We start from the raw sequence: 21,571 nt of genomic DNA, 5'->3' as shown, positions 1-21,571 counted from the left end.
AGTATCGCCAGTGTTCTTCCACATCGTGTACAGTACAGCCAAGATGCCTCAGCGCGGCTGCGAGAGATTTGGTGCCGGTCTTGGGTAGTCCTGCGCCTATTACCTTCATAACTACCTTTACGATAGTTAGTGGAGTTTAAGGTATGAAAATCGTACCGCTTGCGATGTCTCGTAATCGATGGAAATAAAATACTTATAGAGCGATAACTCAAGCTGTTGACCTTTAGCACAGGAAGCCCAAAATATTGTCGTGTACAACTTGCGCGCTATGTGCCCGAGTCAGACTCGTACCCAGTCGTTATTTGCTGTTGCGGGGGCATCCACAGGAATTCTGAAGCGAAGACAGAAAAAAAAATAGCGACTGGCAGATTACAGATCCAAGATGGCGGACGAAATCGGCGAGCAAATGTTACGAATTTTCACAGACGAAGAAAGACCTATCCATACTGCTTTTCTTGCTTTTAAAATCCCATGTGCACATGATAACTGTAGAAATAGCCTATATACTCTCCTGGAGTTTGGAATTCGGCGTACGATCATGTGCGAATAGTAACTTCCTCGCTCTAGAGCTTCTTCTAGGGGACATAAAGACAATTTGTGCACGAATCATACCTCTGAAAGTAGATATTTGTGATTAATACAATCCAACGAAAGCAGTATGACTTCAAATAAGTGCCAGAACATTCAGACCATCCAAATTCATTTAATGAAATGATCTATCGAGCTTATCAGTGTCATCCGCCGTCTTGGAATTTACGAAGCGAAAAATGTCCTCTTATTGAACAGGGAACGACCGAGAAGAAAACTAAATGATTTACAACGAGTACGTGTACGTAGGCCCTTGGACTTTTGCACAAAAAAGTGAAAAAACGGTCATAAAAACGCTGCTTGCAAGATATTTGAAAAACTTGCAAGATATTTCCTGAGTACGAGACTGTGCCCGAGAGGAGACGTCACAAACTCTTATCATCCACAGGAAATTCAACCACAGGAAACCCGTAAAGGACGCCTGGGACAACGCTTGCGGAAGGACTTGCGGAGGGACTTGAGCAATTGCGAAAATGGTGCCGCATAAGGTGCCGCATAAGTATCACATCTGAAATAATCGATAGCCGCAACCTCGTTCCCAGGGTCTTCTGGGTAATTTTCATATTGAAAATTACCCAGAAGACCCTGGGAACGAGGATGCGATAACCGTAACCACACGGCTCATTTCTATTTGGCAATCAACATTCCTCCGCGTTAACGCGCATTGCCTTGATAGTCCAGTCAATCTAATGTTTAACCTAAAAGTAATTGCAACACAAATGACAGAGTAGCATGTCCTTAATAACATGCTCAATGCCAGTGCGCTCATGAATAACAATAGAATCCAAGCTGGCCGGCAAAAGTAAAATACAGTAGTTCAAATTTGATCTTAAATCACGATATTTGAATTTTGTATATTTTGATTTTTCCCCCCAGATTTCCCGCTATTTTTTTTTTCATAAGCTTCTGATAGAAATTCGGAAAAAATTCGCAGAAGCAACCTTCTATGTTAGATGATAAAAAAGATAAATTTATGGTGCAGATTAAATATTTCCCTTCGCTCATCATTACATTTGCGTGGTAGTTGTTGGTGGCATGTGCGTTGGGAGTCGTTTTTAAAGGAGGTGCTTACCGTAAATGATCTAGTATAAACGCCCCTTATCTGAAGAACGCCTCCTATCTAATGAACGCCCCTCTCTAATAAACGCCCCTCTAACCTCCCTCATATAGTTCTAACGATGTTGCCACGCAGGCTATAATTTAACGTGATCCTGACTAAGACTAGAACCCCACTGCACTTGGGTTTGTGGTGTTGATATATTGATATAGTTTGTAAAGAACGCCCCGCTCTAATAAACGCCTCCTATCTATTAACATTTTTGATTAAAAAAATGATGTTATTATCTCTCTTTTTGATACATTTTCAAAAAGAAAAACATTAATTTCGTATAGGATTTAATATACACAACCACACACACAAAAGAACAATCTTGGGAGTGACACTCGCGGGTGCAGACTTGTGGGCACCAAATTATCAAATGATATTCATAACTTCCAGCCTGACACAGGAAGCCCACGCTAGCGGATTGAATAACTTCAGTAGTAGCCTGCAAAAGAAGACGCATCTAGCCGCACGCCCTGCTTTCTGCTTTCCAGAAGAAAATAGAAAACTACCAGTCTTTAAAGTTCGTAAAGTTCGTTCTTTCGAAAGGATCGCCGCAGTTAAAAAAAATAATAATAATGAAAAAAAAAAAAAAAAAACACCGTAGCATGAAATAACGGGAGCTAGGAAACTTTTCACAATTTGATTTGGATTTTCTGACAAAGTATCCCAAGCTCCCTTGGTCTAATCGAAAAAAAGTGGTATTTTAAAAAGGAAAAGTTCAAACACAACCGACTGAGAGCGTGAATGATGATCTTTCCGTTCTTGGCTCTATTTCACGAAGAAAAAAATACTGCACCTACACAGGCAGTCAGTAGAACGAAAAGAGACATCACCAGCATTAATTCCTTCCTCATGCGTATTAGGATTAAACACAAGCAGCTGATTGGCTGGTATAGAAGCGATGACGTCATCATTGTGCTTTCGGTAATCTACTTCATTTTGAAGGTGAATTCCAACTCGTTGCACGAGGCGAATGCATTTTCTCCCAGTTGGGGTCACGTGTTGACCTAATTTAACCACTGGACTTTCCAGAACAGACCACATTATTTCATCAGTCTTAATCAAGCTTTTTTTCCAAGTTTCTTCATTCTCTCGGACAGACAATATCACCTTGGAGTCAGGGAAGGCATTGAAGATCTCTTTGTAGAAGTAACACGCAGGGGAATCTGTTGTAGCATCAACATCTTTGTACATCTTCTTGAAGTCTGGAATATTGCCTTCAAAAGCAGCATTGTACTCATCACAGTAGAATCGCCAGTGTTCTTCCACATCGTGTACAGTGCAGCCAAGATGCCTCAGCGCGGCTGCGAGAGATTTGGTGCCGGTCTTGGGTAGTCCTGCGCCTATTACCTTCATAACTACCTTTACGATAGTGGAGTTTAAGGTATGAAAATCGTACCGCTTGCGATGTCTCGTGATCGATGGAAATAAAATAATTATAGAGCGGAAACTCAAGCTGTTGACCTTTAGCACAGGAAGCCCAAAATATTGTAGTGTTAAGAGAGCATAAGATAAGAGAGGGATTCTTTAGTATCCGCTCCCCATATCTATTCCCATCTTGGCTATTCTTAGTGACCACCACCACACCACTGCGCGCGAGGATTTGCTTCCTTTAATTTTGTCCTACTCCCCCGCGGGTCGCGCGTTGTTGTTTTGCAAACTCGATAGAAATGAAAAAGAAAAAGCCTGAAAAATTATCGCAAAAGAAGTAAAGAAGTCTAAACTTAGTAAGCAAAATTTGCAAATATACTCAAAGAAAGCTAAATCCCTAAATAGTTTGACTTTTTTGCAAGAAGACAGAAAGGTAACGACGAGCGATAAAATCCATGTCCGTGATACCGCGTTTCAACTCCCCGTCTCCAGCCAGTATAAGTAATAGAAATAATTATAGTAATATCAATATTTATAGAAATATCCAGAACAATGCCAAATAAGTACAATAATATCTCATCACAAAAGCATTCCCTAGCTAGAAGCTAGGGTATGTTATGAAGTGTACGGCTTTTTCTAGCCAGCAGTTTTTTTATATCTCAGTTACAGATTTTGTTTGACCCTAGAAAGATAATGAATGTTGAGAAACTACGAAAAAGCAGCATTAAGTGAAGCGGAAGCTGTGTTTGAAGAACGATGTTTTTGTTAATGAAGTCTCTTTTTGTTCGCATATTTTTCACATTTTTTTTAAATATTGCACCTCTCAAAGTATTGTATTCCCAAAGTTAACAGCTACTTACTACCTGTGTCCTTGTTGCCAGAGGGATATGTTTAATGGTATTGGCGCAAATGAGGTAATTTTCTTCTCGCTTTCATGTCTGTTGAAACAGCGTAAAACAACAAGATGCAAATGCAAATAAGCGCTGGGGTAGGCTGAGTCAAAATGCTCACGCACAGTGGTGGGGCGGTTACCGAAATTAGCCAGGATGGGAATCGACATAACGCGCCGATATTACGGAGATTCAGTTCTATCCCTATCTTATGTTCTCTTGGTCGTGTAGAACTTTCGCGCTTGGGGCCCGAGTGGGGACTAGGCTCCAGGCTGTAATAAGACACCCCTATGCCGCAAGCAGTTGGGCGCTTTGCTAATGGAGCCTGGTAGGCTGTATATAGACAGGTCTATCCCGTGAGCACTTGCGCGATTGGTGTCCCAGTGGGAACATGTTGGCTGTAAATAGACGGGCCTATCCCTTGAGCACTTGCGCGATTGGTGTCCTAGTGGGAACTATGTTGGCTGTATATAGACAGGTCTATCCCTTGAGCACTTGCGCGATTGGTGTCCCTGTGGGAACTATGTTGGCTATATATAGACAGGCCTATCCCGTGAGCACTTGCGCGATTGGTGTCCCAGTGGGAACTATGTTGGCTGTACATAGACAGGCCTATCCCGTGAGCACTTGCGCGATTGGGTTCCTAGTGGGAACTATGTTGGCTATATATACACAGGCTTATCCCTTGAGCACTTGTGCAATTGGTGTCCCAGTGGGAACTATGTTGGCCATATATAGACAGGCCTAGCCCTTGAGCACTTACGCGATTGGTGTCCCAGTGGGAACTATGTTGGCTGTATATAGATAGCTCTATCCCTTGAGCACTTGCGCGATTGGTGTCCTAGTGGGAACTATTTTGGCTATATATAGACAGACCTATCCCTTGAGCACTTGCGCGATTGGTGTCCTAGTGGGAACTATGTTGGCTATATATAGACAGGCCTATCCCTTGAGCACCTAGTGGGGATTATGTTGGCTATATATAGACAGGCCTATCCCTTGAGCCATTGCACGATTGGTGTCCCATTGGGAACTATGTTGGCTATATATAGACAGTTCTATCTCTTGAGCACTTGCGCGATTGGTGTCCTAGTGGGAACTATGTTGGCTATATATAGACAGGCCTATCCCTTGAGCACCTAGTGGGGATTATGTTGGCTATATATAGACAGGCCTATCCCTTGAGCCATTGCGCGATTGGTGTCCCATTGGGAACTATGTTGGCTATATATAGACAGTTCTATCTCTTGAGCACTTGCGCGATTGGTGTCCTAGTGGGAACTATGTTGGCTGTATATAGACAGGCCTATCCCGTGAGCACTTGCGCGATTGGGTTCCTAGTGGGAACTATGTTGGCTGTATATAGACAGGCCTATCCCTTGAGCACTTGCGCGATTGGTGTCCCAGTAGGAACTATGTTGGCTATATATATATAATGGCCTATCCCGTGAGCACTTGCGCGATTGGGTTCCTAGTGGGAACTATGTTGGCTATATATAGACAGTTCTATCCCTTGAGCACTTGCGCGATTGGCGTCCCAGTGGGGACTATGTTGCCTATGTATAGACAGGCCTATGCCTTGAGCTTTTGCGCGATTGGGTTCCTAGTGGGAACTATGTTGGTTGTATATAGACAGGCCTATCCCGTGAGCACTTGCGCGATTGGTGTCCTAGTGGGAACTATGTTTGCTATATATAGACAGGCCTATGCCTTGAGCTTTTGCGCGATTGGGTTCCTATTGGGAACTATGTTGTCTATATATAGACAGGCCTATCCCTTGAGCACCTAGTTGGGATTATGTTGGCTATATATAGACAGGCCTATCCCTTGAGCCATTGCGCGATTGGTGTCCCATTGGGAACTATGTTGGCTATATATAGACAGTTCTATCTCTTGAGCACTTGCGCGATTGGTGTCCTAGTGGGAAATATGTTGGCTGTATATAGACAGGCCTATCCCGTGAGCACTTTCGCGATTGGTGTCCCAGTGGGAACTATGTTGGCTTTATATAGACAGGCCTATCCCTTGAGCAACTAGTGGGAACTATGTTGGCTGTATATAGACGGGCCTATCCCGTGAGCACTTGCACACCATCTGTCCCTTTCTAAATGTAGATCAGTGGGTCCAGTAATGGCTTGACTCCACAAGACACGAAAACCCAAATGTGCTCGAAGAGGTCCCATTCTCTTGGAACAGTTATAACGAGTAAGACGAAGACGATGTTGGCTGCCCAAGACACAACTGACGTCATTGTAACCAGTAGCAACGTCATAGCAAATCGGCGTTCTTTTTGGATAGACCTGTGTAGTGTCGGCATCTGGTGTTGCCTAAACGTTTTCTTCACTTTGATAAATATTGCAAGATATGAGGCCACGATGCTTAAAAGCCATATTAAAACAAATACAGAAGCCAATGTGTTGACAATTGGTGCTATCGATGCTAATGCCACACACTCTCACACCACGTGATTATGCAGCATATCAAATACATCCGGGTTCCGTTGGCCAGAAAGTGGCGCATGCGCGTTCTAGTGCAATGAAGGTGAGTGTCATTAAATGGACGGAGGTCAGGAAGGCGAAATGCCTTATCAAGTGCTTCAAGGGATGAGAAGATGAATCATCGAACATGCTGTAGCTGTCTTCTGTGATTGACATCTGGCTGGTGTTAGAGCTTAGCAGGACATGGCAGAGTACGGGTGAGAGGGTAACCCCGAAAAGGCCATCCGAATGTGCGAGGTTGATGATAAAATAAGTGCTCTTTCTGCGGAGATGATGGTTGAGTATCAGGGTTACTATGACAAGTAGATTAAGTAGAGAAACTGTGAAACCCCAAGTGGCGATTGCTATAATAAATGTTTGTCGACCCTCTTGGCTAGCTCCTATTTGAGTCGTGTTCATGTTTTCGTGTTGAGGCTTGCTTATACCGGACAGTAGGTCGCTGTTCAGGACGCCAGGCACGAGTTAGAGGATTTGTTGAACGGCTTGACTTTTAGTAGAGCCCTTCTCTGTTCCTACTGCTTGATGCGTCACAGACTGATGTGAGAAAATATTTACATCGACGCTCTCTCTATATGCCAGGTAATCTTAGCAAATGAAAAATGAGGATTATCAAAAACAAGTAAATTTTAATCCAAATTCGTATCTATATAAATTAAAAAGTCTCCGGCGCAGTCAGTCAGAGATGTGGGGAGGACGACTGACACTAAGGACGGCTGATTTATTTATTTATTTCCGAATTTTTATTTTCTACTATGTTCTAATAAATACCTACGGCAAAGTGATTATATTTTTTCTGCAATATGGCTTTTGCAATATATATTTTCAAATATTGAAGCAATGTCCTGTTGGATTATAGACTAGAAAAAAATAATTAAAAAAGATGCCATCAGTACATGCTGCACAACTGATTGTACCATTGTAAATATGTATCTAATGCAAGCTCCGTATTTGTACTTGTGTAAATATGTGGTGTGTTTCTTTGAGATATTAGCATTATTGCTCTTCAGTTCGAGTTGATTAAGTTTAGGTATAATACAGGCGCGTACACAGGGGGGTGCGAAGGGTGCGCGCGCTATACCCCTTGGCGGCCAAAAGGTGGGTCATATCTTATTAAGGAATCTTTAAATCCTCTGTTTTTTCTATCTGAGACCTATGACTGCGCACCCCCCCCCCCCCTCAGCCAATCCTGTGTATGTGACTTGTGATACATTATTTTAGTAATAAAAATAGATCTAAATTATAATTTCCATAATCATTAGAACCTGGCCCGTATTTCTGTCCCAGCAAAGTAGTGGTGATATTTGTTGAGCTGCAGCTCCCATTAGAAACCAAAAACAAGACGGTTGTTGCATATATAAAATATCAAGCATTCTATTCGCTTATTCTACCACTTTTTGATGATTTATTTCTGCTTCATTAAACTTACAGATTGCACACAACTGATTTTACACATAGTTCCTTACAAATTATTTACAATTATATGTCCCTGTCAGGAGGGAAAGAGTGGTCTTAAAAAACCCGTGAAATACTATTTAGTTTATTTAGTACTAATACACTGAAGTCTTTGTTCTCTTTTGTTCTGGCTTGACTATTAGAGTTTAACAATTACATTTTGTTTCATGGGATTTTGAAAACCACTCTTTCTCACGTATGAGCTGTCAAGCGAGTCTGGATATATATAAAAATAAAATACGTTATGGCCTATAAACCAGTCCCAAGGACATTGGAGAATATGAGATGTGCGATGCTAAAGGCCTCTTATCGGAATGAGAAAGATATGTTGATTTGTTGTTTACTAGTTTTGTCTAAGCTAATTTCAAGTTCCGTGCATGACCCCTCCCCTCCCCCCCCCCCGCTCTTATCCCACGTCCACCTCTTTCCAGAGGATATATAGTGCTATAAAATGCGTAATGTATATCCAGGCCCCCCCCCCTTCCAGCAGCCAAAAATACAGTAAATGTATGAGACATTATTTGAAATACAGGTGAAAATGCCTTTACCGGGCCTTTTGGGCCCCCTCCTGTTAAAAATCCTGGCTACGACGCTGATATCCCAAGTAGTTACATCATTCCCGAGTTCCTATTGAACTAGGAGAGCCAATTTAAAGGGTAAGTTATCTTCTAGGGGCTACGATTTACCCGACAACCCACCCTTAGGTAAAGACGAAAGGCTTTACAGCTATTTGAAATAAGGTTGCACTGGAGAATCCAAGACTTCATAAATCCATGACAACCCGCAGTGGTTCATGGGTAACATATAAATGGCTCCTTGTCTGAAAGACTTGGGTGTTTACAGCTACGTGGACAAACGTTTTACAGCTTTCCAGACCTATGTATATTTATTTACACTCTTTTGCTTATTTATTGGAGGAATTACAATGAAGCACTACCCATAAAGCACTACGGGTTAAGACACGTGGATTTTCCGAGTGCAACCTTTTTTGGAAATAGATGTACGAATCTTTTCCTTGATCATTAAAATGATCCAATGAGAAAATGTCAGGAATTCATTATTTCGACGAGAAAATATATTTTTGACGGCTATGATAAAGCAGATTTGACTTAAATCCCTTCTGAACTAACCAAATGCTTCCATTCTAGTCTGTCGACTGCACAAACTGAAAAGTACAATAAATATTACGTGGCGACAGTTCAAATATTTCTCAATCCACTACAACCTGGCAACCTTGGCATATGTTACAACAAAGCTATAACTGCAATTTGTCTATTCCCCCTGGGTTGCCTTGGTGACGTATCCTTTTGTCTGCTCGAACACCTCCTCTATGGTCTGCGCCGCAGGAATCTTAGAAAAAAATAAGAAGTCAGGATAAACCTTTGCTGTCATTTCCCCCTTCCACAGCATCCAGAATACCAGTGGTGTGGTGTTACAGCAAAACCTTTTCAAGACACACAATCAATGGCTCTAGCTTTTCTGGATGGTCTAAAACAGCCAACTCTTAAGATCTAGGCCGACACCCCTCATGACCACGCCCTTCCCCCCTTCAGTGTAACCTGTTTGTAACCTGGATAGACTACCTTGGTCGTTTTCGCTTCCTCCATGTCATCCAGCATAGCGATGGTGTTGTCTCGGTACGCCTCTATTCTCGTCTTTAGCTGCTCCTCATTTAGTGCTGCTCCCAATTTTTCCTTCGCCAGCCTCTCCATCTCTTCATCAGAGCACTCCAGAGCAACGACTCGATTGAAGTCTGATACCTTCAGGCAAGAGCATCACAAAATGCTCACTCAATGATTTACTTGAATTTGTGAATGTAGCCCGAGTGTTAGGCCCTCTTATCATTCCCTTCGAAGTATATACGCTGAGAAGCGATGTAAGTTACGCTCCACCAGATTTTGTCGTTGCTAAAGTTATTACCCTTGCATATATAACCACTGTATTTTTGCTCTAAGTTATATAAATACTATTTATATAATGTGATTTGTGCTTTAATTGTGCTACCATGCGAGTCATTGAAGCGGTATAATTTGCGCATACCATTTATTTTGACAGCGGCCTAAAAAGGGCGGCAGATGTGGCGTCTAATATTTGTGTCAGGCTGATACTAAGGCTAGTGAGAAAGTACTTTAGTGCTTTGGAAGTGATTACCTTCTCTGTAAAGTTCTTTGCTTGCTCATGCGAGCGTGGGTACCCATCGACCACGTAACCACCGAGGTTCTTCTCTCCGCTGACGATTGTCTCTGACAGGATACCTAGGGCGTGTTCCTATAATTATTTAACACCCAAGTGAGATTGGTGACAAACAATAACAAGAGAGTGACGCAATAGCTCAGTGGTACGGGGTCGAACTCAGATCAGGTCAACTAGGGATTTTCTTTTTCAGTGGTACAGGCATCGTCCCTTAAGTAAGAGGACCAAGTCAGGACCAGGGCTCAGGTCAACTAGGCTAGTTGTAAAAATATGGCTCTTTACATCGGAGACTGAATTTATTGTCGGATAAGCACGCACTTATTAAAGTGTAAAAGAACCGCTAAGGACGGTGGCCCGCGGGTACCATATTAAGTGACAGTGCTTACCTACTAACTCTTACTCAAACACTGACAAGTCAAGTCAGCTATATGTAAAGCGTATTTGATCATAACTCACATTTCAATTCGCGCTGTACAAAAAAACAAGCATTTCATTTTTATTGCATTAACTTTTTCATACCGGAGAAACGAGGGTTCCCATGGCAATAGCTCGAGCCACCTCCCTCGCCCTGTCAGTGTCCTTTGTAGCTTCTTCCTTCAGCAGTTGTCCCATGGAGATATGAGTTCTGCCTGACGACTCAGCGAGAAGTTTTGCTAATTCCGTCTTGCCTGAACCGGGGCCTCCTGCAAAAATATAAACGTTTCTGATACTTCAGTGATGAGACATTTTTTCCAGCTTTACTTTTTTGTCACTGTTAGTAGTCACCATGGAAACTTTACAGAGGTTAAGAAAAAGCAATATAATCGGGGAAGTAATCGATATGTCTTCGTACGACAAATTACTAACCGACGATGAACACGATGTCGAAGTCGTCGAGTGCTGCATTTGAGCTGTCAGGGACACCTTCGAAGACACGTGATATTTCTTTAAATGCCTCGTCAGGACCTCCTTCTGCAGATATCTGAATCACAACCAGATTGTTAGGAAGGTAAGGTGATGACTGAAATAAATGAAGCATGAGATAGTTGGAAGGGGAGAAAAGAAAGAATGAAAGGGAGGGAGGGAGATAACCAAGAAGATACCTTTGTAATTTTTCCACCTTCTATGTCATCCAGCATAGCGATGGTGTTGTCTCGGTACACCTCTATCCTCGTCTTTAGCTGCTCCTCATTTAGTTCTGCTCCCAATTTTTCTTTCGCCAGCCTCTCCATCTCTTCATCAGAGCACTCCAGAGCAACGACTCGATTGAAGTCTGACACCTGCAAAGAGCAGCCGAAGAGATGCTCATTCAACGATTTTCCTTTCAAATAGAGACAATACGCAAAAAAAACTACATGAAATCTGAAACAAATGTACTCCTTTAAAGCGTTGGTCCTCTTGCAATTACTCTGACTGTCATTCGTCCTTCTTAATACTTTTTATTTACCTTCTCTGTGAAGTTCTTTGCTTGCTCATGCGATCGGGGAAACCCATCGACTACGTATCCTTCAAGATTCTTCTCGTCGCTGACGATCTTCTCAGTCAAGATATTAAGTGCGTGTTCCTGTAAAAGAAATGAATATAAACATTTTGGTGATTTTGGCATGACAAAACCTCTGTATCGACTAAAAAAACGTGATTTCGCGGAAACTTTCGTGGAAATACTGTCGGGTGGATAACAAGGTCACTCATGTGTCTCTTCGACTGAGAATGTTTTCTTATAATGTTGGCGCTAATCTGGGTACATGGTGCCTAATGGCCACACCCTTGCGTACTTATTGGGAAACCTATCTTTTAGGTGAAGTGATCACTATACCATTGACTAAACTTCATGTTTGTGAACCAAGAAGACGAAAATTTAAAGGGGGTATATCTTTCGATACGGCGATTGCTATACCTAATTCAAAGATCACAATCTAATGGAATATCATACCGGAGAAACGAGGGTTCCCATGGCAATAGCTTGAGCCACCTCCCTCCCCCTGTCAGTGTCCTTTGTAGCTTCTTCCTTCAGTAGTTGTCCCATGGAGAGATGTGTTCTACCTGATGACTCGGCAAGACGTTTGGCTAACTCGGCCTTTCCTGAACCGGGACCGCCTGTGAATAGATAAAACGTTTCTAATAATCTAGCACTGCAAAATCATATCTTACCAAAATAATGTTCTTTACTGGACCTATTCTTAACCAGACTGAGTTTTTTTGAAGTCCACATTAGTAGCGTAGATTATTTCTCAAGAAGCAATTTCCCTCACTTTTCAGGAAGGGTGTCGTAAGTTTAGAGCATCGTCTACGAAGAGTTTAGGGTATTTAAAGTAATATTTGGTGTTATAAATAAGAACCTGCAGGGGCTGCTTTAATAGGAGTTGGACCTAAAACACGAATAGCCGAAAGGTACAATTGATTCTGAACGACTGTTCTGAGCTTACCGACTATAAACATGATATCGAAATCGTGAAGTGTTGCATTCGATCTGTTAGGCAGTTCCTCCAAGACACGTGACACCTTCTTAAACACCTCGTCGGGGCCGCCTTCGGCAGATATCTGAATCACAATCAGAGCGTTAGGCATCGAAAGAGGCGAGCCAAAAAAGCAAGCAAGAAACAAGGAAGAAAGGTGGCAAGAAATTGAAGGAAAACATATTTGTAGTCCAAATACTTACTTTCTTGACTTTTCCTTCTTCCTGGTAATGCTCGATGACTGGCATCGTCTGGGTGATAAAAGTTTCCAGGCGCGAGAGAATAGTTTCTTCATTGTCGTCAACTCGTCCACTCGTCTCTCCTCGTTTCAACAGCCTCGCTTTCATGGTATCAGGAGAACACTCGAAGTACAGAAGGAGCTCACATAACGCCAACTGCAAAAAAAAAGAAGTTTAATAGCAGGTCATTGCAACTGGTTACACCGACGTCATGGCATACGTGAGTTTGTAGTGTTCAGGCAAGAATAAGAAACAAAAGACGGTATTCCTGATAAAAAATACCGATTGTAACCTGGACCTTCCTGGTACCCATATAGTTTTTTACCTCTTTTTCAAATTCCAGTCCTTGCTCGAGCTCCCTGGGAAAGCCGTCGATGAGAAAACCGGTAGTGTTGGGCTGTTTAACCATGGCTAGCCTCAACAATTCTAGAATTATACCCTGTAAACAAAATGTAAACTAAAGTTAACCGAGGCTTAGTAACTCTAGTATCGTGCCGAATATTTAAACTTTTATATTCAAAGTTGGTTTAAATGTTGACCAGACCAGCCAACCTTTAATATTTGTTTCAAATTTGCAAGAAATAAAAGAAAAGGTTGATTGAAAATTATATCAACGACATCTGAGCCGATGGTAAAGGATGCTATATGTGACTAGATATTGTACGGGAGCGTAATGTGGCGGCAAAATTGGCTTTTTTTTATAAAGCAGCGTTTCGCGTATAGAGTATTAATATAAATCTTTGCCAATAAATATTCACATTGATTCACAGCAGCTTAGTAGCTAAAATGCAAGAGATGCAAAAACGCTATAAGCTTTTCCAAAAGACTAAGCAATACATCGCCATTTTACGCTACGCACAATTCCAAGTGAAACAAAGTACTTTTATTATAACAATTTCCAGCGAATACACGAGACCTTTTTGACGTTTTGATTTTTTGTTATCTGAATTCATTCGTGGATGGCTAGTTTGAAGTATTATTTCAAGAAGACTGTTGTGTCAATAATACACAATAACAAAAGGTTGGTACATTGTCATATCACCAAGGGGCGACAGGCCCGAAACTATAAAGCATAAGCAAGTTAGATAAAAAGGCATTCTAGATCACTCTGGTAAGTCATAATTCTAAAATTAAAACAAGCTAGTTTCAGAAAAGAACTCCCCCCCCCCCGGGAAAAATTAGGTCCACCCTTTCGGGTTCCTGGGTACGGGCTTGGTCATGGGACATATTTCAGAGGATTAGCCAAAACTTAGAAGTCATTCAGACTGGAAAAATATATACCATAATTTCCTCCGCCATCCACCCCCCTTTCTGGACACGCCCTTCCCCTCTTCACTTACGTTTGGCACAAGCTCGCCTTTCTCCATCATGGCCACGATGTTCTTGCCTCGTTCTGATCCAGAATTCACCTCCTCTCTGAGGAGATCTCCCGTGGAGAAGTGGGTATATCCGAATTTCTCTACGATTCGAGCGCACTGGGTTCCCTTGCCAGACCCTGGGCCGCCTAAAGGTAGAGAGGAGAAAACACACTTGGTGAGAAAAGAGACGTTCGCTCTGAGCGACAAGTAAGCTTAGTTAGACAGGTAGACCAGTCTAACTATAATTATGACCACATACCAATAACAAAGATGACCCGCGCATTTAGCAAGCCCTTTCCCTTGGTCTTCGCGATCTCGTCATCACAAAGGGGGATGAACTCATTGGATACGATTGTTTCCTCGTAGACAGGTGTCCGTGCCTCTTCTTCGTTCTTCTTCTTCTTTTTCTTCTTCATTCGCCTCCTGACGGGCTTGCCGTCAACAACCCGGCCCAGGTCATCTACGGCATCGGCCAGATCGTCCTCGTACCCAGATGACTCCTCCCCTTTGCTACCTAAAAAGTGTGTGATTGACAGTAGTCAGTTTTATTTCCAGAACTTGTTATGTCCTAACTATGCAGCATCGAAAGTTGAATCAATACAAAAGTCCCAAATAGTCGTTATCGTAAACCAAAAGAATAAACACAAATGTATGCCCTGAAGAAGTTTTATTAAAGACGAAAATTTGACAGAGTCGAATACCAGTTTTTGGTGCATTGCATCGAAAGTAGTTTTTATTTACGTGTTCGTGCGTGCTTGCAAATAACTGCCAGGAGACTGCGAGGCCCTAGTATCTGAGCAAATATTGGTAATTTGTTTTACTGTATGTTACATCTGTATAGTCTTAACAAGCCTCTAAAACCAAATACTCTATCTACACGAACACGTTCAAGTACCTTTCTTGCGACGGCGCTCGAGTTTCGGTAACTCTCCAAATAGGGAACTGATGGCATTATAAACCTCTTCCAATGAGCGGCTAGCATCGATCTATGAGAGTAAAAAAACATCTGTATCTTTCATCTACTCCATCGTCAGAACAATTTTTTTCATCATTCGTGACGTCATTGTCATTGTTATCGCAGCTACAATAAAACTCATCGGTAAAATATTTACGCCGGTGAAACATCATCATAGACGTCATCGTCATCACTATCATTTTTTAATGTTTTTATTATGATACTTCTTCGTTCTCGACGACGCCAATGTCATCATCACCGTTACCATTATCATCATCATCATATCGAAGTCCTTATTATAATCCAAGTTTTTCATCCTCAGCATCACCATTATCGTTATCATCATCATTATCACCCTAATAACCACCATCGTTACCATAATTATTACCGCCTTCATCATCATCATCATTATCGCCACCACCATGATCATCATCATTGTTCCAAATACCTTTTTGACTTTTCCCTGCTTGTCGTAGTATTCCACGACAGGTTTGATCTTTTCCTCCAAAGCCTCAAACCGCCGCAAGAGCCGCATGTCAAACTCGTCATCGATGGCGCCTCCCACGGCGGCGCGCACTCTCTTTTCCATCGTATCGGAATCGCATTCAAGATACAGTACCACGTGACTCTCAATTACCTAGAGTCGTTGGCGCTGAGTAAGTTTAAATAAAAAACCTACATGTGTACAACAAACACTTAATTATGTACAACGAACAAACAAACAACAAACACCTTATTGTGTACAACAAATAACAAACACCTAATTGTGTACAACAAACAAACAAACACCTAATTGTGTACAACAGACAAACAAACAACAAACACCTTATTGTGTACAACAAACAACAAACACCTAATTGTGTACAACAAACAAACAAAAAACAAACAACAAACACCTAATTGTGCACAACAGACAAACAAACAACAAACACCTAATTGTGTACAACAACGGCGACAGCAACATCGATAAGGGAATGTTTGCTATCAATACAAACACATAATTGTGTACAACAACGGCGACAGCAACATCGATAACGGAATGCTTGCTATCAATACAAACACCTAATTATGTACAACAACGGCGACAGCAACATCGATAAGGGAATGTTTGCTATCAATACAAACACATAATTGTGTACAACAACGGCGACAGCAACATCGATAAGGGCATGCTTGCTAGAGGGTGATGCAAAATTATGGAAACATGGGGTGGATTGGATTCTTTGTTATCAATTGCACCGAGAGCAGCATCACGTCACGGACGTCAACGGTCGGAGAAGGAAGTAGGACTTAAGATCTTACGCGTTTGAAAGCATCGAGATGGAGAGAAAAAGGAACTGTTTTATTTTCTCTGTTAGTTCCATTTTCTCTGTCCCACCCCCACCCACCCTTAACTTATCTTCGTATCGATGTTCACACGCGAAGCAAGTATCGTCTCCGGTTCTTTCTCCCCTATTCCGCTTACTCCCTTAGTAAAAAAATAGCTGGGAACCAGCGAATTGTCAACCCCTTTTCTTCAATTGATTGGATCTTAGGCAAATTGATCTACCCTCTTCATTAAACACCCAGCAAATTGTGACAGTAAGACGACTTACATCGAGCTCGAACTGTTCGCCTTGACCGATATCGTCGGGAAATCCATCCAACAGGAAACCTTGTGAATCCGGGTTTGCTAACATTTCCTCACGCAGCAGCTCATTCATAATTTTCTGGTAACCAATAGCTTAGATTAAAATCATGTAGCCTACTAACCGGCTCTCGTAACAGGTTATTCGGGAATGCTTTGTCTGTTAACATTGGGAATCCTGTTTCTTGACGATACCGATGTAAAATGGATCCTAGTTACCCTTAGCCTTATTTGCCTCTTTTTCCGAAGAACACCAAATGAGAACCGGGTTGACAGGGTAGGTTTCTCACCGAAACTTTACAATAATTTAAAAGCAAATAAATGGCTAATGGCTGTACTAGCCCCCACCGTGACCTAGGCATCACAGCGCCTACAGAGGATACCAGGATGGACATTGTTTGAGCTAAAGTTTTTATGAAACAAAAAATCAAAGGGGTCAAACATATCAAAGCCGACAGCGTATCAATACATTTGATTCACGAAAAACTATTTTCAATTTAAACATCGAACCTTCATCTAGGCTGGAAAACGACGTTAAAAAACATATGCGCTAAAAGCGATTGTCAAGTTCTAAAGACCATCTACTAAAGTATGTTTCGTCCATACTCTCCGCCATCCGTTGGAAGTATATCAAGAGTCCATTTAGGGGAAATACCTTCTCGTAGAACGGCTATTTGACAAAAAGAATTGTGCCGACTTGTCGTTACGGAGGTACTAACATCCGGTACTTCATTTCGTTACAGAGGTACTTACATTCGGTACGTCATTTCCGGCGGAAATAGTCTGGATAAGTTGCTTGGCTCGGTCCGTGTCTTTCTGGGCTTCCTGTGCCACCAGGGTTCCCGGCATGATGTGCGTGTAGTTAAACCTTTCTGCTACATGCTTGCAATGGGTTTTCTTGCCTGTCGCAGGTCCACCTGTGTACGGATATACAAATAAGATTTACCTAATCATGCAGTTGATCCCATTTACACTGTCAATAAAAAAGAAGGTTTTTGTCACTTAATGACATTCCTTATGTAGGTAAATCAAAGGGTTTTTATACATATGAAAAAGAGACACCTGACTTTTGTGTATATTTGTACCAATGTTTTTTTTGGATAACTTATTTGATTGATTGATTGGTATACAATAATTTTATAGTTTTGAGCTAATACCGATAACATTAGTTTCCAACATGGTGTACTAGCCGCTTTGCTGATCGAGCGTGTCGCCGGTGTTTCGCAAAGCGTGCTGCCAGCGAGTCGCCAGTGTGTCACACCAGCGTGTCGCAAGCATGTCAAAGCGTGTCACAAACGGGGCTTTAGAGAATAGCACTATGACCACGTGACCTACCAACAACAAACACAATCCTTTGACCAGTAAACTCTTCCCATTCTCCCTCATCTTCACTCTCCGCGGAGGTCTTGGCCTTCTTTTTTCGTCGCTTAACTTTTTGGGCGACTTTGGTTGGAAGTCCATCGAATATCTTATAGACATCCATACAGATCTCGCCTACGGTTCGTGTAGCGTCGACCTACAAGCGATAATTACATCATATTATATGGTGAGATAGTATGCGTGCTGTGATTGGCTGTAAGTTTCTTATCATTCAAAACACCCAAGTTATCGTGTTCTTGTAATTGTGGTAAGGGTAATGAGTTCAGAAAGCCATAGAAAGGCATATATTAGGAACAACGAAGCTTGGACGATCTCTGTATGAGCAATAAGGTGTGTACTTACAGCTATACACTTGTAACATAATGTGCGATCTAAGGCACAATACAAATAAAGTATAGAGATGGAGGATAGAAATAGAAAGAGAGCAAGGCGTCGAAAGGCGGGAAGGCGAGTTTCTAGCGGAGGCAGATGATATAGTGGAATGAAAACATGTTGCTTGGACCGTAAGTATCACGAGCCGAAACACTGCGGAGATCTACTAGTATACACTGTCTCAGCTCTCTAAAGTGACGTTAAACTCTCAAATAAAGTCGACACAAAGAATAATTTTATAGACGTCTACAGAAAATGACTGCAAGAGAACATACTGCATTCTCACCCGGTGCGCCTTGCTTTGTTTCTCATAGTGTTCCACAACGGGGACCGTCTTCTCCAGGAAGGTCACGAATCGCTTTTTGATGGTCTCGATGTTGTCGTCGGGTCGTCCGCTTGTCTCTGCACGCTTTAAAAGCCTCTCTTGCATGACCTCCTCGGTGCACTCCAAGTACAACACAAAGTCGCTATCTGTCACCTGTCAATCAGGGGAAGACAATTGATTGACATTGATTGGTGGCGAAGGTACCACTAGTTACATCGTTTTTTTTAAATTGTACAATAAGGGCTGTGTCCTTCATTTATTGGAATTCTCGCTCACAAAAATTATTCACAAAATTTATATTCTCACACCTATTGTTCTCCACGTTGTGAGAGAATACTTTGTTCCAATGCCTATGCGTTCCGGTTATACAATCCTATTTCCGATTAATGTGCACAGGGAAACATGCTGTCAGCTAATCTAATTGGTAATCTAACTTATCTGTTAGCATAAAAAGCACAAATTATTCAACTATAGTCATATTTGACCTTTTGACCATATTTGACATTTTAGTGGGGGGAGTTCGGCAGTACTAGAGAGAAAGTTCAATGCCTTTTTCCTTAGAATATGCTGCACCAAAACAAACGCAAATAGGTGAGATCAACCAAACTCAATAGCTTTTTTTTCATATGATGATAAAGAGAAAATACCTACTGTTTATATTTTATAGCGTGAATGCAAGTCCAGCGTTTGGGCTATATTCATTGTTTTATGAGTGTTGTTCTAGATTGTCCAGCAAGCTATTAATTATTAATACCTGCTCCTCAAATGTGATTCCCTGGTCGATATCTCTAGGGAAACCATCAATCAAGAACCCTGGCATGTCCTTATGCTCTCGCATGGCATCTTGGAGTAACCCAATTGTTATTTCCTTCGGCACAAGTTTTCCTTCCCTCATCATCTCTGTTATCATCTGTCCACGCTCATTGCCCCTGGTGACCTCTTCACGCAGCAGATCTCCGGCAGAAAGATGACAGTAGTTGTACTTTTTCACAACACTATCGCAGATGGTACCCTTTCCTGCTCCTGGTCCACCTAGGGTGATGATATATACAGGAAGGAAAGCTCATTTTTTCTTCTTTACCTTCCCCAGAATGAGTTGGCCCCTCCCCCTCCCCCTAGTGGGATTACACCATATGGTGACCTGGAAGGTAATTGCTGATCAGGATATACCTATCCTTATTGCAGAAGCAGCAGAGAAGGCATAAAATGTCAGTAAGCAGAGGTTGTAACTGTGAAGCAAGGGAGGGAGGTATAGCTCTTCTTCTTACACAAATGGCAATGTAGTAGCATTTCATACTGCTACCTATGACTGCCCTCCCCTCCCCTCAAGCAAATTCTTGGTGTGTGCCCACTTGTCCTACCCTTTTGATATTATACAAATATAATATAGCTACACACCTAGAATATACACAATCCTTTGTCCGGAAAACTCCACCTCAACTTCCTCCTCTCCATCTGATTCTGATGGGGTTACAATGTCCCTCTCTTCCAACTCCTTGTCGTCGTCATCTATACTGTGCCTTGCTCCTATTGGAGGAAGTGGCTCGCGGGTCTTCATCTCCGGCTCAGTCGGAAAAGTACGCAATTCACTATCTGCTTCTGACTTGATGGGACCATCTGTCTTTGGAATTGGTGGTAATGGCTTTTTGCTCAAGTCCAGGAAGGAATTCCACTGAATATCCTTGTTCTGTTTTGCAAGTGCGATACAGTTTTCCAGGAATGCAAGGTGATCCTCTGGCTTATTATACAGAAGTCCCGTCAACATTCCCTAGGATAAAATAAATAGTTAGGAAAAAAAATTAAATAGCAAAGTTTAATGAATCAATTAAAATTTAATAAAGTACGAAGGATGAGAATCTACAATAAAGCGTGAACCCATCACAACATCGGCTCTGTTGTTGGAAGCAAAACATTTTCATGGAGTTACAATAGAGACTGTCTGAGTTGTCATAAAATGTCAAGTTAGCAATGCAAAATACTCAACATGATGTCAAAAAAAAAATGTGTGTACTTTGGATATTTTATTAGTTATCTTTAGATGCTGATGAATTTAACAAAATGGTATTTTCTTCAATTTAATTATCGGTAATTATCTAGATGTGCATAGAATGTTCCGGTACGCGAGTATGTTCCGCTTTAATCTCAATAACACGTCGAAAAACCTATATTTACATTTATTGATCGGCTATTCTGCTCTTATTCGGCACAATACTTGAGGCAATGATATTTAGGCGATAAACTAGAACAACAAAACACTCAACAGCGAGAATATGATATGAGGAAAGAGGCGTTTGTAGGTGTATTGTTTTGTTTTGCATCGTGTGGCCCAAGGAGACGTTGTTTACTTCACAGACCCATTTAGATGGTTGTTGTTTGTACTATAGTAAAACCCGCAGGTCCACGATTCAATAATTCAGCCAAACCATTAAACAACAAAGAATTTAAGGCGAGATAAATATAACGTTGTCAATACCATAGGTAGTATAGTAGAAATAGAATTTGTAAGACGGGCATGTAGGTGGTCTATCCACATTTTGCTTTTTTTTTACCTCGAATAATTGATGGACTTCCGTCTTCGCCATATACTCCTTGCTATCTTCAGATGTCATATTGAAGCTGATCTCAATAACCCATCAATTTGAATCGGTGGTGTCGAAAAAAAAAGGAAAAGAACGTTCGAAACAGGGTTCGAAATCTACGCGCTTCGATCTAATCGATTGCCTCTTGGTTCCATTTGCTCGAAGGTTGCTATGCCAACCACCTCGGACCTTGCTAATTATGCG

At 41.7% G+C, this 21,571-nt stretch overlaps 2 protein-coding genes across 4 annotated transcripts; both read right to left on the bottom strand.

Annotated features, from left to right (window-relative positions):
• Window positions 1–1,826: 1,826 nt before the first annotated feature.
• On the bottom strand, window positions 1,827–3,151 carry LOC116612534. The gene has a single exon (XM_032373314.2). It carries the CDS (start codon window positions 3,047–3,049, stop codon window positions 2,462–2,464), a length of 588 nt encoding a protein of 195 aa, XP_032229205.1. The 5' UTR covers window positions 3,050–3,151; the 3' UTR covers window positions 1,827–2,461.
• A 4,680-nt stretch (window positions 3,152–7,831) lies between these two features.
• Window positions 7,832–21,537, bottom strand: LOC5510477 (adenylate kinase isoenzyme 5). 3 transcript variants are annotated; one of them, XM_048731802.1, is made up of 22 exons: window positions 21,338–21,536; window positions 20,187–20,556; window positions 19,543–19,820; window positions 18,750–18,941; window positions 18,047–18,227; window positions 17,465–17,628; window positions 16,680–16,793; window positions 15,533–15,721; window positions 15,025–15,115; window positions 14,389–14,643; window positions 14,112–14,275; window positions 13,097–13,210; window positions 12,736–12,927; window positions 12,503–12,617; window positions 12,010–12,173; window positions 11,524–11,640; window positions 11,180–11,356; window positions 10,944–11,058; window positions 10,617–10,780; window positions 10,056–10,172; window positions 9,488–9,664; window positions 7,832–9,254 (listed from the first exon to the last, which is right to left on the bottom strand). In XM_048731802.1, exons 1-22 carry the CDS (start codon window positions 21,395–21,397, stop codon window positions 9,177–9,179), a joined length of 3,588 nt encoding a protein of 1,195 aa, XP_048587759.1. In that variant the 5' UTR covers window positions 21,398–21,536; the 3' UTR covers window positions 7,832–9,176. The 3 variants fall into 3 exon arrangements, with proteins under 3 accessions (XP_048587759.1, XP_048587761.1, XP_048587760.1); XM_048731804.1 differs by lacking the exons at window positions 10,056–10,172; window positions 10,617–10,780; window positions 10,944–11,058 and having other exon boundaries at window positions 9,488–9,511; window positions 11,204–11,356; window positions 21,338–21,537; XM_048731803.1 differs by lacking the exons at window positions 10,617–10,780; window positions 10,944–11,058; window positions 11,180–11,356; window positions 11,524–11,640 and having other exon boundaries at window positions 21,338–21,537.
• Window positions 21,538–21,571: the final 34 nt, after the last annotated feature.

Source organism: Nematostella vectensis, chromosome 8 (genome assembly GCF_932526225.1).
Source record: "Nematostella vectensis chromosome 8, jaNemVect1.1, whole genome shotgun sequence".
Taxonomy (NCBI): Eukaryota; Metazoa; Cnidaria; class Anthozoa; order Actiniaria; family Edwardsiidae; genus Nematostella; species Nematostella vectensis.
This window is presented reverse-complemented; position numbering and strand designations above follow the sequence as displayed.

Excerpts from the sequence above, each read along its gene's own strand:
- LOC116612534 (XM_032373314.2), bottom strand. The coding sequence starts at position 3,049 with ATGAAGGTAATAGGCGCAGGACTACCCAAGACCGGCACCAAATCTCTC.
- LOC5510477 (XM_048731802.1), bottom strand. The coding sequence starts at position 21,397 with ATGACATCTGAAGATAGCAAGGAGTATATGGCGAAGACGGAAGTCCAT. Across the intron at positions 16,794-17,464 it reads CCGGAAATGACGTACCGAAT|AAAATTATGAATGAGCTGCT; the intron begins GTAAGTACCTCT and ends ATTGGTTACCAG. Across the intron at positions 10,781-10,943 it reads CGACATCGTGTTCATCGTCG|GAGGCCCCGGTTCAGGCAAG; the intron begins GTTAGTAATTTG and ends ATATTTTTGCAG.